Below are 15,478 nucleotides of genomic sequence, written 5' to 3' on the forward strand. Positions count from 1 at the left end.
TTATTTCTTTCCCTGTGTGCTGCGTCACGTTTATTTCTTTCCCTGTGTGCTGCGTCACGTTTATTTCTTTCCCTGTGTGCTGCGTCACGTTTATTTCTTTCCCTGTGCCAACAGTGTCTCTACCAGTTCTTTGTGCCCAGTCAAGTTTGACAAAAATAAATATAACATCTTCCACAAAACAAAAAGAACCCATGTTTTGTTTTTCCCTCAAGTTCTTTTGACTACTGTACACCATACCACTTGTCGTTTTTTTTCCACGCACGACTTGGATTCACTATATTTGGCAGTCTCTAGAGATATCCATGTATTATCCACTTATTCAAGTCCTTCACAAAACGTTAAAAGGGGACACAACTGCATTGTAACTCAAATACACACACGATACTGGGTGAGTCAATTTACAAAGACAAAAAATACACTCGCACAACACAAAAATGGGCAAACCAAAGAACAAGAGGGTGTGAAATAAACAGAACGGTGCACAATATTCTTCCCTGCCTGGAGAAATCGTTTTCGTTTTAGTAGAGGTTTTACGGTGCTCGCAACTGCATAATATGAGCTCATATGAGCACCAGAAGATTAGAGGTGTTACAAGAGAGTAACAAACATAAAGAAGAAGAAGGGGAGATAAGGACGATAGACGTTTGATAGGAAAGAAGAAGCAAACCACACCAGAGCACCCGCCAACCACCCACTGTCTGGAGAAATGTCACAACAAGTACTTGACAACATAAAGTAATTGACAACATAAAGTACTAGACAACATAAAGTACTTGACAACGGCGCGACATGTTGAGCAATATAGCAAAAAGTACTTGACAACGGCACGTCACTTTCAGCAATATAGCAAAAAGTACTTGACACCAGCGTGTCACACGTAGCAATACAGCAAAAAGTACTTGACACCAGCGTGTCACACGTAGCAATATAGCAAAAAGTACTTGACACCAGCATGTCACACGTAGCAATATAGCAAAAAGTACTTGACAACAGCGCGTCACTTTCAGCAATATAGCAAAAAGTACTTGACACCAGCGTGTCACACGTAGCAATACAGCAAAAAGTACTTGACACCAGCGTGTCACACGTAGCAATATAGCAAAAAGTACTGATGGAAATGGATCCCATCGAGGTTCTTCCATGAGGGGGAAAAAAAAAAAATCCCCCCAAAAATTAGGACGGGTTCCGATTTTTTCTGAGTACTTTTACAGTTCTGTGGATCCCATCAATCTAGGTGTAAATACTTAGGTAGGTACTCACGTATTTGCCGAGGAAGGAGCGGTTGTCTCCATCCTGGTTCTTCAGCTTCTCCTGCTCGTCTCTCTTCATCTTTTCGATGTACGTCTGTGTGTCCGGGCTGTGACACACACATATATCATAATAATGATAACAATAATAATAATATAATAATAAAAATTATATAATGATACAGTAATACTACTACTACTACTACTGCTAATAATAACAATAATAATATAATACAAATAACTATAATTATTATCATTACTTTACTAATACTAATAATAACAAAAATTGGTCACAAGTAAGAAAAGAGAAGTATGGGTGAGAGAGACAGAGATAGTGAGAGAGAGAGAGAGAGAGAGAGAGAGAGAGAGAGAGAGAGAGAGAGAGAGACAGAGAGAGAGAGAGAGAGAGACAGAGAGAGAGAGAGAGAGAGACAGAGAGAGAGAGAGAGAGAGAGAGAGAGAGAGAGAGAGAGAGAGAGCAGAGACTGTGCCCACCATTTCGGAACTTCACGGTGACATTAAAGATGGTTCTAGTAGAGAACGGGATAGAGGGAGCCCACGTCCCTTGTGACTCATTGGAGCAGAGGAAGATAGGACTAACGCTAACATTACTTTAACGCAATCCCTCATCATCACTACCATTATTTCCAAAATCATCATTGCTCTCAGATCAATGACTTACATCTACAATCCTGGAATCTCTATCTGTAACACTCACTTGTTATACTAAGTATACACGTAATACACTATTGGACACTATCATACGCACTTTTTTCTGCTAATCAGAAGGCGTCAATCTATACATATATAATTGCGTACATGTGTATGGTTGTTTTCTTTAGCTGAAAAAACTACGAAACCTAGAACCATGAAAAAATGACTGAAAGTAGTTCAAAAACCAAGTTCAGTTTCTATCAATTCAGTAAGAGCTTGCATTTGCCAACAATTTTTTTGAAAAATAGAAAACACCATCGGCCGTTTACGATTTTCTCGTTCATCATTTCAATGCAGAGTTCAAGACATATTTCGTTTTCTATGATACAAAAATTTAGACTTCCGTTCACATGCAGTGCGCACTGAACCCACAATGATCTGACGATTGAGTCCGTTCATCGAACGGGGTGCCCAGTTAGTCTCATAGAAATGGGCAAGGGATATAAAAAAAAGACATGCATGTTCCACTGACCTGGGTCCAGCCACCGTGGTGGTCACCTCCACAGCCGTGCGCCACTGGCTCAGGTTTGTGTCTGGCACGTCCAGACCAGCGCACGATGACACGTCCGCACGGATACTCACACCCAGAACCTCCCCAGATTGGTCGAAATTCACTGTGATCTCGTCCTTGAGTCCCGACTCGACAATCCCGCACTGCAAGAAAAGATAAAGACGTTTGTGTCACATAAGTGGAAGGAAAGAACAAGAAATGAAGAGTTGTGGGAAAGGACAGGACAAAGGGATATAGATGTAGAAACAGGACTGAGAAAGTGACAATGGATTGTTTAGTTTTAGTTTTAATAAGTGTTTTACAGCATTTGCAACACAATAAGGTCATATAAATATAAGTGCCGAAGCTTAGAGGTGTTACAAGAAAGTAACAAACACGAAAAAGAAGGAGGGGAGATAAAAACGATAGCTGATTGATAGGAAGAAGAAACAAACCCCACTAGAGCATCCGCCAACCACCCATGCAATGGATGGGACGCACCCTCAGAAAGCCCAGCGGAAACATCACAAGACAGTCACTGCAGTGGAACCCACAGGGAGCACGAGGCAGGGGTAGGTCACGGGAAACATGGAGGAGATACGTGGAGAGGGACATGAGAGAGATGAAGCTCACTTGGAATGAGCTTGGAAGGATGGCCCAGGACAGAGATAGATGGAAGGAGCTTGTATGTGGCCTATACCCTGCCAGGGGTGGAAGGCATTGATGATGACGATGATGATGATGATGATGACGATGATTTGTGTCATGCCAATGTCGAATCAGACACTCATCAATTTTTGGGTACATAGAGTTATTGCTGTACATTACTCTATGGATTACAGATCCCCTTTTTTGTTTCTTCAAAACACCTCGTAGGAATTACTTTTATTTTGTACCTAAAAATTGAATCAGGTTATATTTCCTACTACAGTAACAACAATCACTTGGGTCTCATCGGCAACTTGTGACGTAGTTTACCAGAGCTTACTGGCCTCCTTGATAATAATAAATGACATTTATATAGCGCTCAGCCCCGATTAAAGTACACAGGCTCTGAGCGCTTTACAATACAGTACAACATACAACAGTAACATAAAACGTTGTGTTCTGACTAAATGAAAATCTCTCCAAATATTCATCTTATTTATTTAAAAACAGCAGCAACTTCAGCTGACATTTGAATGAATCAAAAGATTTGATCTCTCTTAAAGTGCTTGGTAAAGCATTCCAGATCTTGAAGCCTTAAAATACATTTTCTCGCCACCACACAGCAAAAACATTACCCACAATACATTAAGGTCAAGGAGCAGTGCATTAATTTAACTCACTCAACCCTGCTGTTTATTTTAGCAGCTTGTCGCGGGGGAGCGACGTTTCGGAGGTGTTTTCAGAAAATTCATTGTGAAAAAACTATTGAAGATATGTATGTGAAATTGTCAGTGAGAAAAGAAGACGCAATAAATTACGTTTCAATCTAAACAGATTGTTGCTATCTCCAATATTTGTTAAATTTTATATGAATTTTCAAATTTGACCCAAATTTGTGTCATGAAACTTTGAGGTGGTGACCAGTTCCTCAACCCTCAAAACGTGCCCCAATTGCCATATCTAAGTGTAAAATAGCACACCAACAATTAAACATATAATTAATATAAGTGTAAAATAGCACACCAACAATTAAACATATAATTAATATAAGTGTAAAATAGCACACCAACAATTAAACATATAATTAATATAAGTGTAAAATAGCACACCAACAATTAAACATATAATTAATATAAGTGTAAAATAGCACACCAACAATTAAACATATAATTAATATAAGTGTAAAATAGCACACCAACAATCAAACAAACATGCAGAAACTTGCGGAAAAAAATATGAATGAATTCAAACTTTCTTCATTGCCAATAAATTTCCTTTGAGTGATGATACTCAAAAACTAAATTCGTCTCAAACGAAAGGGAACTAACTGCCCTATTGTTCCAACATCCCAAGATGGCCACTGAGGCGATTGTCTCCCTGGACAAAAAGTATACGGTCGGGATCGTCATAATGGCGATATCGGGGTGAGCCGTCAATGGAAAAAGATCGCCACTGTGGTGATAACGGGGCTGAGTGACTTAACCCTACCGTGCTCCCTGGGGTCATTTTGTACCCACAGGGTTGTATTCTTCACATTTTAGAATACTTGTTCTAGTATGAAGATCTCTTTGAAACTTTCAGTATTTCTCAAAAAATCATTTTGGTAGACTGCTATGCAAAGCGTACGAATCGGATTAACGAGTAAATTTCGTCTTTGGAAAGTGGTGGCACAGAGTTCCCCACGTAGTATGGATACGATAGTAAAACACGACGTATGGATAGGGTTAAGAATGAGGAAATTTTCCAAAAATGCTCTCTTGAGAGACGGTTTTACCAAAGGAAAGTTCACTTACCGCCTTGGTGGCTGAGCTGACATAGGAAGCGATCCCGTCGTTGCTCGTTTTGATCGGGATACGAACCCTGTACAAGCCATCAGTCTGGGCTGAAGACTAGAAGAAAGGAAGTGGTCACAAAAAGTGAAACAAAGAAGAAGAGACAAAAAGCAAGATAAAGAAGAAGAGACCAGCAGTTCTGAAACACACACAACTGTCTATTGCTGGAGAAAGGCAAAGCACTCTTTGTAACAAGATTTGACTTAACGGCTACAATACATCGGTTAAGATGTTCAAAATCTTGGGCCCAAAAGGAGTTTTTTTTAGTAGAGGGTTTTACGGCGCTCACAACTGCATAAGGTCATATCAGCGTCACCCAAAAGGAATATGTTATACCAAGATTTCAGTTTGTACAGTAATTCAATTCCGTTAAACTTTGTAACAAAGTGCAAACTGAGACCTTGATAAATGATATAACTTATTCCTTTTGGACCCAAGATTTTGAACATCTTAACCAAGGTATGTATTAGCGTGTACATTGAACCAATGTTTTACTGTATTCTATTTAGGGTAATAATAATAACAATAAATTGCATATATATAGCGCATTTCCACTAAGAAGTACTCAGTGTGCTGTACAATAATACGAAGAACATATGCAGCGCACAGCTCCTATAGTATTCCTCTTTTTCTCTCTCTCTCACTCTCTCTCTCTCTCTCTCACTCTCTCTCTCTCTCTCTCACTCTGTCTCTCTCTCTCTCCAGTACATCCTTGAGTAAAGACAAAGCTTACCCAAACACCCTCGCACACATTGATGAATTCACACAGTCATAAATTCTTACAGAACAGAACAGCATGAATAAACAATATTGAGAGAACGTAATAGATACTGAGAGAACATATTAATATTTGTATTGGGAATGTCGGAAAGTACAAATTGAAGCTGGACTGAAACAAATGCGTTTTAAGAGCTGATTTAAATTTTGATAAAGTTGTAGATGAGCTGAAATCTATATAACGTTTGATCAATATGGGGAGATCAATAGAACGTTTGATCAATATGGGTAGATCAATATAACGTTTGATCAATATGGGGAGATCAATAGAACGTTTGATCAATATGGGTAGATCAATAGAACGTTTGATCAATATGGGTAGATCAATAGAACGTTTGATCAATATGGGTAGATCAATATAACGTTTGATCAATATGGGGAGATCAATAGAACGTTTGATCAATATGGGGAGATCAATAGAACGTTTGATCAATATGGGGAGATCAATAGAACGTTTGATCAATATGGGTAGATCAATAGAACGTTTGATCAATATGGGTAGATCAATAGAACGTTTGATCAATATGGGGAGATCAATAGAACGTTTGATCAATATGGGTAGATCAATATAACGTTTGATCAATATGGGGAGATCAATAGAACGTTTGATCAATATGGGTAGATCAATAGAACGTTTGAAAGGCCAAAAAATTCTAGAAAAGCACTGTTCTGTCAATTACAACAAAAATGATTTAATTTCAGATGACACGACTGAAGATTTGAAATAAACACTGTTCAAGTTCCGCATGGGAAACATGCCCCGCCCCTCCCTTCCTGTAATAACAAGAGAAACAACGACAAACCACGCTGCTTACACAATTCACAGAAAACTGGCAATACAAGGTACAGGAAGTGAGCGAATACTTTTGACCTTAGACAAATTCAAGGCATGACACTGACACCATTACTTCTGAAGAAATAATTAACCTGCTTCTTAACAATTTAAAATATTCATACGCCCTGGGGTCATTTTTGTACCCCCGGGGTTGTATTCTTCAGATTTTAGAATACTTCTAGTATGAAGATCTATTTGAATCTTTCAGTATTTCTCAAAAAATCATTTTGACAGACTGCTATGCAAAGCGTTCCGGTTGGATTAACCAGTAAATGTCCTCTTAGGAAAGTGGTGGCATAGAGTTCCCCACGTCGTATGGATACGATAGTAAAACACGGCGTACGGATAGGGTTAAGTGGTGGCACAGAGTTCCCCACGTCGTATGGATACAATAGTGAAACACGACGTACGGATAGGGTTAATGGCTACTCTTTACTATGAAACAGACAGAGGACAATGGTAGTAAAAAAACCCGAAAGGGAGCAAACAGCATGAAAGCACCATCTAATTGCTTGCAGAGCTTGAGGATAGAACTATTTGATAAATTTTATCAAATAAAATTCTATCCTCAACCTCTGCAAATTAAATGTGGGTGTATTTACTCCCCAATCAACACAATTTAGATCATTTAGGAGGCGTGCTTCCGACCGTGCCTGTCAGAGCCAACCTAGATTGAGAGGGATACAATATGCCGGCAGACAGACCCGTGCTGAGAGGGATACAATATGCCGGCAGACAGACCCGTGCTGAGAGGGATACAATATGCCGGCAGACAGACCAGGACTGAGAGGGATACAATATGCCGGCAGAAAGATCAAGAAGACACTCAATAAAAAAATTCTCCCCACTCTGGAATCTAGTTTTAGTAAGAGTTTTACAGCACTTGCAACACAATAAGGTCATATAAGTGCAAAAGAATAGATGTGTTACAAGAGAGCAACATACACAAAAAAGAAGGTGGAGAGATGAGGACGGTAGATTTTTTATAGGAAAGAAGGAACAAAGCACACCAGAGCACCCGCCAACCACCCACACTCTGGAATCAAACTTGGGACTTCCACATGCTCTACCAAAGCCCCTAGCAGTTACTTCACTACAGACGCCGGTGAAATTTAAATAAAGAGGAGTGAAAACAATAATTGACTTAACACAAGAAATTAAACTTTGCAGATAAAAAACCCACAAACAGAATGGCACTTACCCGCAGCAGATCAATGTCTGACGGCGAGAGTGACGTGGATGCTGTAAACTGCGCTTTGCTTTCCTTCAGCGAGTGGATCACAATGGTCCCCCGCTTTGTAAACTGATCGGCAAGACCTACGTCGAAGAATGACACAACAGACAACTCTTAGTTATAGAGAGAGTTTTAAGGCACTTGACTTGCAACACAAGTGCCGAAGATTAGAGGTGTTACAAGAGAGTAACATACACAAAAAAGAAGGAGGGGAGATAAGGCTAAGGATGATAGATGTTTTTTATAAAGTTTTAGTAGACGTTTTACGGCGCTCGCAACTGCATAAGGTCATATGAGCGCCAGAAGACTAGAGGTGTTACAAGAGAGTAACAAACATAAAAAAGAAGAAGGGGCGATAAGGACGATAGCTGATTGATAGGAAAAAAGAAGCAAACCACACCAGAGCACCCGCCAACCACACATCAACAGACAACCTTACAACACAACCATGATGAACATGTTCACTGTTCACACACACAGAGGAAGTGCCCGAGAGAAAGAGAGGGCTGTTTTAAACAATGTTATTACTTCATACATCTCCATTGTTTCAAAAGCTTTCACCCAAGGTTTATTTCACAACAAAATGCTAAAAGGTTGTCGACAACTCCAAGGCCTTTGACCTTTGTTTTTTCCTTCAGCCCATGCCACATTCATTGCAGAACATTGTGTTGAACCGTACCTACTTCGAGAAATCACTAGTAAAAGAATTTTTATATAGTGAAATTGAAGACATTTTTCCACCAATGTGGACAGTCTTTGTATCAATTTTATTTTTTAAAGATAATATTTTTATTTTTTAATTATGCCTTTCAAAAAAAAATTTTTAATTTTTTTTTTGGGGGGGGGGAGGGGGCTGGCTCAGCACCTTTCAGGTCCATTTATAAACACATTTCAAATCTGTGAGGGTTTTACTGAGAAAACATGGATCAAAAGAACAAAAAGAATGTAAATTTACAGTTTCTAAAGATGCTATAAACAGCAGCTTTGGAAAGTCATCAAATTTTGGGCACCATTTGTTCTTCCTTTACCTCTGACGCCAAGTGTGCCCCATCTTCTTCAATGGCAAATACCTTGACTTCTATTCAAGATAGATGAGTATTATTCTTTTTAAATCAGAAGCAATGCAAATTAAAAAGCTTAAATATCACATCAAAAACTTTATTATAAATGTCCCCCAAAATTGATGGGGCCTGATTCCACCGGGATTTATTGCAAAAATGAACCTAAATATTTTTAATTTCATTTGCAGTAAGTAACACAAATATTGCCATAAGTTGCGTACTGCAGAGTTCTATCTGCTTAGTACGGTCTATAGTTTTGACACGGATGGAAATGGAATCTCATGTAAAAATAAAATTTTATTCTGAAAACAAATTGCCGAGGTCTCTAATGTTACTGGAGTACATGGCAGGTCTGTTTACAGCACCAGGCTATTTTCAGTCTTTTTTTTAAAGGAGTTTTATGTCACTTGCAACACAATAAGGTCATATATATAAGTGCCGCAGAATACATGTGTTACAAGAGAGTAACAAATACAAAAAAGAAGGAGGAGAGATTAAGGACGATAGATGTTTGATAGGAAAGAAGGAGCAAACCACACCAGAGCACCCGCCAACCACCCACATTTTCAGCCTGCACTTCCCACTTCCCTCTGACCCAAGTACAACTGGAGTCCTTAACTTCTCCCTCACACACAGTGTGACACAGCCAATACTAATTGTGTCTCTGTCATTTTTTTGGCAGATACTAAGAAAGTTCCAGTACTGCTTTTGTTTCCAGTTTTAGGAGATAATATTAACGAGTGGAACCCACAGGGAGCACGAGGCAGGGGTAGGCCACGGGAAACAGGGAGGAGAAGTGTGGAAAGGGACAAGAGAGAGACGAAGCTCACTTAGAACGAGCTCGGAAGGATGACCCAGGAGAGAGATAAATGGAAGGAGCTTGTATGTGGCCTATAGATACCCTGCCAGGGGTGAAAGGATGGCCCAGGACAGAGATAAATGGGGAGCTTGTATGTGGCCTATAGATACCCTGCCAGGGGTGAAAGGATGGCCCAGGACAGAGATAAATGGAAGGAGCTTGTATGTGGCCTATAGATACCCTGCCAGGGGTGAAAGGATGGCCCAGGACAGAGATAAATGGAAGGAGCTTGTATGTGGCCTATAGATACCCTGCCAGGGGTGAAAGGATGGCCCAGGACAGAGATAAATGGAAGGAGCTTGTATGTGGCCTATAGATACCCTGCCAGGGGTGAAAGGATGGCCCAGGACAGAGATAAATGGAAGCAGCTTGTATGTGGCCTATAGATACCCTGCCAGGGGTGAAAGGATGGCCCAGGACAGAGATAAATGGAAGCAGCTTGTATGTGGCCTATAGATACCCTGCCAGGGGTGAAAGGATGGCCCAGGACAGAGATAAATGGAAGCAGCTTGTATGCGGCCTATACCCTGCCAGGGGTGAAAGGATGGCCCAGGACAGAGATAAATGGAAAGAGCTTGTATGTGGCCTATACCCTGCCTGGGGTGAAAGGCATTGATGATGATGAGAAGAATATAATATTATTTCAGAGACATTTCGATAGATTACTGGAAACATTTGTGACTGGGTTTGGCGTGGGCAGCGCTCTGTGTGGGAAATATTGGAACTGGGTCTGAGGGATGAGAATCCAGGAGGGAAATATAATATAATATATTTATCTGCGACTGGGAGTGTAAGGGTTATATATGACATTCATCAAACCATGTACTTACCTGACTGAAAAGAATGTTCCAAGACCAAGGTTCGTGATCCTTCAAACTCATCATCAGGCTTTCAGGTCATCACATGAGGAAAGAGGGTGGATAATCGCGGATTAAATTTTGCAGAAATATCACACTTTTTCACAGCAAAACATCTGTCATACATCATAAAGAAAGCAGTGGCAAACTGACTCACAGAAAACCAACAAAACATCTGTCATACATCATAAAGAAAGCAGTGGCAAACTGACTCACAGAAAACCAACATAACAGATGAACAGAAAAATGAAAAGCACAAAGTACAGTTGAAACTGTTTAAGACAGTTAAATGTAGAAGACGCTTCTTTCCAATTGGCTGCTAATTTAGTAAGGTAGCGTCAATTGCCACCGAGTGACGCGGTGGCAATTGACAAAAATTGACTTTTGTCAATTGCCAGCGAGTGGAGCGGTGTCAAGTCTGAAAACAACACAATCTTTATACATAATATTAATATAATGTGTGGCTAATGGGTCGATTTGTTCTCAACTAATTTCATTGGACGAGCATCTAGTCTAGAGCTACGGTACCAATTCTTGGCGTGTTTTCAAAGAGACGTAGATCTAGGCCTAGATCTAGGCTAGCCTTGGCCTACACTTTGGTGTAGAACCAACACAGGCAATTCTAGAAGTAGAAAGTCACAAACGCACACAAACTCAAATAGAAATTCACGTTATATCGGGGAACATAAATCGGGGGACGGGGGTCCGGAAAAGACACACACACACAAACACAGAAGGACAGAGAGACGAACGCACAACACCGAGCACAATAAGCTAGATCTGCCCACCAATGCAAAAGAGTTCCAATTTACTCGGTGGCAATCATAGACGTACACTATAGGTAATTCTATGGTGGCAATTGACAAAAAGTCCATTTTTGTCAATTGCCACCGCGTCACTCAGTGGCAATTGACACTACCTTTTAGTAATGTGATGTAATCTTTTCCTGGGATACCCACAGACTCCGAGGAGGTACCGCATGGAATGACGTGTTTTCAGTAATAACATTTCGGATTTCCTCGATCTATCTAGTCTAAAATCTAGATCTAGATCTAGATTCTAGATCTAGAAATCTAGATCTGGTATCTAGTAACTACTAGTACTTGGACATGATGGAAGATCACTCAGATCTAGAACCTAGATCTAGCTAGATCGTAAAATAGTTGGAAGTGGCTATTCTCATCCGGGGTGAGAATAGAAAAACGATCTACCTCTCACCCCGGGTGAGACTTGCCACCGTAGGCTATTCTCACCCGGTACGAAACAAGACCTGCTTTTCCTCATTTTGGAATACTGTCTATCGGTGTGGATGATCAAATTGATAAAAGCCAAGAAAAAATTACGTTATAGCACAAAAGTAAGCTAATTTGATCGTCTTCAAAGATGCTATGGCTATTTCACTGTTCGAATCGAGCCGAACTACACGGGTCGCCATTTTGTTTTGCCCGGAAGTTCTCGCAAGATCTACTCCTCCCCTCTCTCTCTCTCTCTGTCTCTTTCTGAATACTGTCTATCGGTGTGGACGATCAAATTGACCAAAACAAAGTTTAAAAATGATGTTAAAACACAAAAGTAAATTAATTTGGTTGTCTACAAATATGCTACGGCTATTTAACTTTTCGAATCGAGCCGAACTACGCGGGTCGCCATTTTGTTTTGACCGGAAACTCTCGCGCTACTCCTCTCTCTCTCTCTTTCTCTCTCTCTCTCTCTCCACTGCCCACAGACAAAATTGTACGCTTTTAGTAGGCTACAGTTGTAATGGAACCTTTGTTCACGGCACAGAATTCTACAATTTTTCTGTTATCACAGTGTAGAATTCTGTGCTTTAGGCAGGGTGAACGCAAAATTTGTTGGCCTAGATTTCTAGATCTAGGCTATAACGGTGAACGCGCAGCGGGTGAGAATAGTCAAAAGACTCGCCTGCACTATTCTCACCCAGGGTGAGAATAGAGGTGGCCAAAATAGTTGGGCCAAATAGTTGGCCTGATCCTACGTTTAATCAGTGACCCATCCTGCAGTACACTGCAGACGCTTGTAGTCATGTAATGTCAACAGTGCAACGGACAACAATAGATCTAGATCTAGGCCTACAAAGCCACTGCCATCCATGACCACACACTGTCACCTCCTGTGACACACAGACGGCGTCAATGACAATAGTCAACGTCAACTGTCAATGATGGCATGTTGATTTCCATTTCTAAATTGATACAGACGTCTAAATGCAAGATCCATACATTAGAAACAAATTCAAATTGAACTTTTCGATAGCCTTTAATAGTGCAGCCACTCACAATGTCCCTATTTGCAAAGCAGAACGCATTTAATAAAAGAAGTCCCACAAAAAAACTCAACATCTTGCTGGGCGTCGCCATTTTGATTCCTGTTGAAGCAATGAGAGTAAAAGCCCTTGATTTATCAGATTTGGCCAATCAAATTGTAGCTGTCAAATATTGACCAATGACAGAGGGGTTAACAAGCTGCTATTCTCGAGACTCGAGACCGGGATTGCCTGAAGCCTGAAGCGAGTTGTAGCCTAGCCTAGGCCTCTTCAATTCCTGATCAAGAGATCGAAAGTGAAATAAATTTCTTAATCAATAGTCTAAAGATCAAATCTTTGAGACTTTATTTGTTCAGTGGGATCAAAGGTTAACCTGTAAACATGTTTGGTGGTTTTGGTCAAACTCCACAAACCACTGCATCAAGTAAGTAGCCTGCTTCATCATTCATGTCAACATATTCATATTCATGATAATAATAGATCTAGAATCTAGATCTAGAATCTAGATTCTAATCTAGATCTAGAATCTAGATATTTAGAAATAGATAGATCTAGAGTCTAGTCTAAGAGTCTAGATATCTAGATCTAGAAAATCTAGATCTAGATCAAGATCTATATCTAATTCATATTATCATGTCATGTTGTAGTCTTGAGATCTCTTCTGTGATGGATGTGGAGGATTGTTTTGTTTAGATTTAATACCTGACCACAGTGAAGTGTCAGTGTCAGCCTTAGCCCTCTTGTAAACTTGTCTTGGCCACTTTGAAGATTTATAAGCAGAGAGAGATTTCACACGTACACCGCCCTAACTCACTTTGGACCAAAGTTTGGGTGTGGTAAGACAAGAGGCTCTAGGGTTAGGGTTAGGGACCAAAGCGAAACATACCTGAGGCTGAGGCTATGAAAAACACACATCGGAATTAAACGCGGAAATCTTGACAATCGCCAATTTCTCGGCATTTCTCTACCAGCATTTTCAGGTTGTGAAGGGTTTTAGATGGCACAGAGTAGGAATTTATTGGGGGCGGAACGGGAGGATTCCAACTTGACAGGTTTCCGTTAAAGTATGGCAGTTTCAAGTGCAGATAAATCATAGTGATTGGACGCAATTTGTTTCTAGATCTACTTTAAAAAAATATTTGATCATCATCAGTCAGTGGTGTGTTTTGAAGTCTCTTTAGCCTTAGTAGACATCATTGGACATGTCATGATATATGTTTTTTTCTTCCTCGCAGACACGGCCTTTTCAATGGCTGGAGGAGGTGGGTTCTCCTTCACCTCCCCGACGGGAGGACAGCCGGCCACGGGCACAGGCTTCGGACTCGGGGGAGGGACGGCGCCCGCTGGATCAGCGACGGGTGGAGCCACCACAGGCTTCAACTTTGGTGTTGCGGCGACAACTAAAGGTATTGTTTTTTATTGCATGGAGTTGTTTTGAATTTATGAAAATTACATCAGGGCTGGTGTAAATGGGTTTTTTTTTGTCCTTGGACCCAATAGCCAAAGGCAGGAGTCACCAGACTACGGCCCATGGGCCAGATGCAGTCCACAAGATCAGTTCGTCTAGCTTCTTGTCTTGCCAACAAGTAGGGGCGGAAAACTCTCTGCTGTGCTCATTTTAAAACGTATTTTTCAAGACTTTCATTTATAACGTCTAACTAATTTATCGCCTCTCTTCCTTGGCTTAAACTTTCCACGTGTATGCATGAAAAATCTTTTTTTTTAAAGTATCACAGTACATGTGGGCCAATTTAAGGTACTACACTGTACTTTACGAAATAAAAAATTATTTTTAAAATGTATTTGCCCCACTCTTGGCATTTTGTATCCGATCCACTTACTTTAAAAAGAGTTTGGTGTCCCCTAACTTTTATGGTGATCATTTCTGCAAAGTTTTGTCAGTCTTTGGTGTCGTCCACGGAGGATGTTTCAATCCTCACTGCAGATACACACCAAAGTCTGCAGTTGTAGAAAGGGCCAACCGCTTAATGCATGTCAACTCTGTATGTATGGTATAAGGTTTTACGGCGCTCGCAACTGCTAAGGTCATATTGTCAACTCTTAACATTTATATCTTACTGCATGGTATGATACTATGTTAAGTAATATATTATTAGACCTGCATGTTTGCCGACAATCGTCTGAAATCCGACAATCGCGACCCAACCCGTGAACCGGCCGATGCTATCGCTAGGCCCACCTGTATCAGTCAATGTGCGTAGTGCGAGGCTTGGCCGACTGCCAGCGCCCCCTTTTTCTCCCGTCGGCTTCGTCGGCACTTTCGTTTTCGTGCTGACCGCCGACGCGCGCACCGCCGACTGCCGACGTCGGCGTTTCCGACATAATTGTTGGAACCTAGGTAGAAATGCGAATACGAAAAAGGACGACAATCTAAATTATCTACTTTCAGTTTCGTGCTCGAGCTGCCATTTTGAATTTCGTTTGTTGACTAATTCAATTGTTCAGATTGTGTAGATTCAAGTCCGACTCACTTGTTCTAATAAAATCTAGATCTAGATTAATATAATATAGATCATTATAGACCTCAATGGAGGATTCATCAATGGAGGATTCATATTCCAATTCTATTGTGTCAAACCCTATCATAGGTTGTGCTGTAATATTAATATTGGCATTGGT

The 15,478-nt window shown here is 40.5% G+C and overlaps 2 protein-coding genes across 2 annotated transcripts in view; one reads left to right on the top strand and one right to left on the bottom strand.

Annotated features, from left to right (window-relative positions):
- Nucleotides 1-1,260: 1,260 nt before the first annotated feature.
- Nucleotides 1,261-12,967, bottom strand: LOC101848304 (ER membrane protein complex subunit 10; the record flags this gene model as incomplete). The annotated part of the gene is given in 6 exon segments (XM_005104714.3): nucleotides 1,261-1,357; nucleotides 2,434-2,615; nucleotides 4,893-4,988; nucleotides 7,745-7,860; nucleotides 10,528-10,585; nucleotides 12,852-12,967. Coding segments are annotated over 6 exon segments (630 nt in total), but the record flags the coding sequence as incomplete, so codon positions are not given.
- A 63-nt stretch (nucleotides 12,968-13,030) lies between these two features.
- The window catches only part of LOC101849482 (nuclear pore glycoprotein p62), a gene marked incomplete in the record, with an annotated part of 13,889 nt that continues 11,441 nt past the window's right edge, over nucleotides 13,031-15,478 (top strand). Inside the window, 2 exon segments of the mRNA XM_013086073.2 lie at nucleotides 13,031-13,262; nucleotides 14,074-14,244. Of these exon segments, the coding sequence (XP_012941527.1) occupies nucleotides 13,220-13,262; nucleotides 14,074-14,244 (214 nt within the window).

This window comes from Aplysia californica, unplaced genomic scaffold (genome assembly GCF_000002075.1).
Source record: "Aplysia californica isolate F4 #8 unplaced genomic scaffold, AplCal3.0 scaffold00432, whole genome shotgun sequence".
Lineage (NCBI taxonomy): Eukaryota > Metazoa > Mollusca > Gastropoda > Aplysiida > Aplysiidae > Aplysia > Aplysia californica.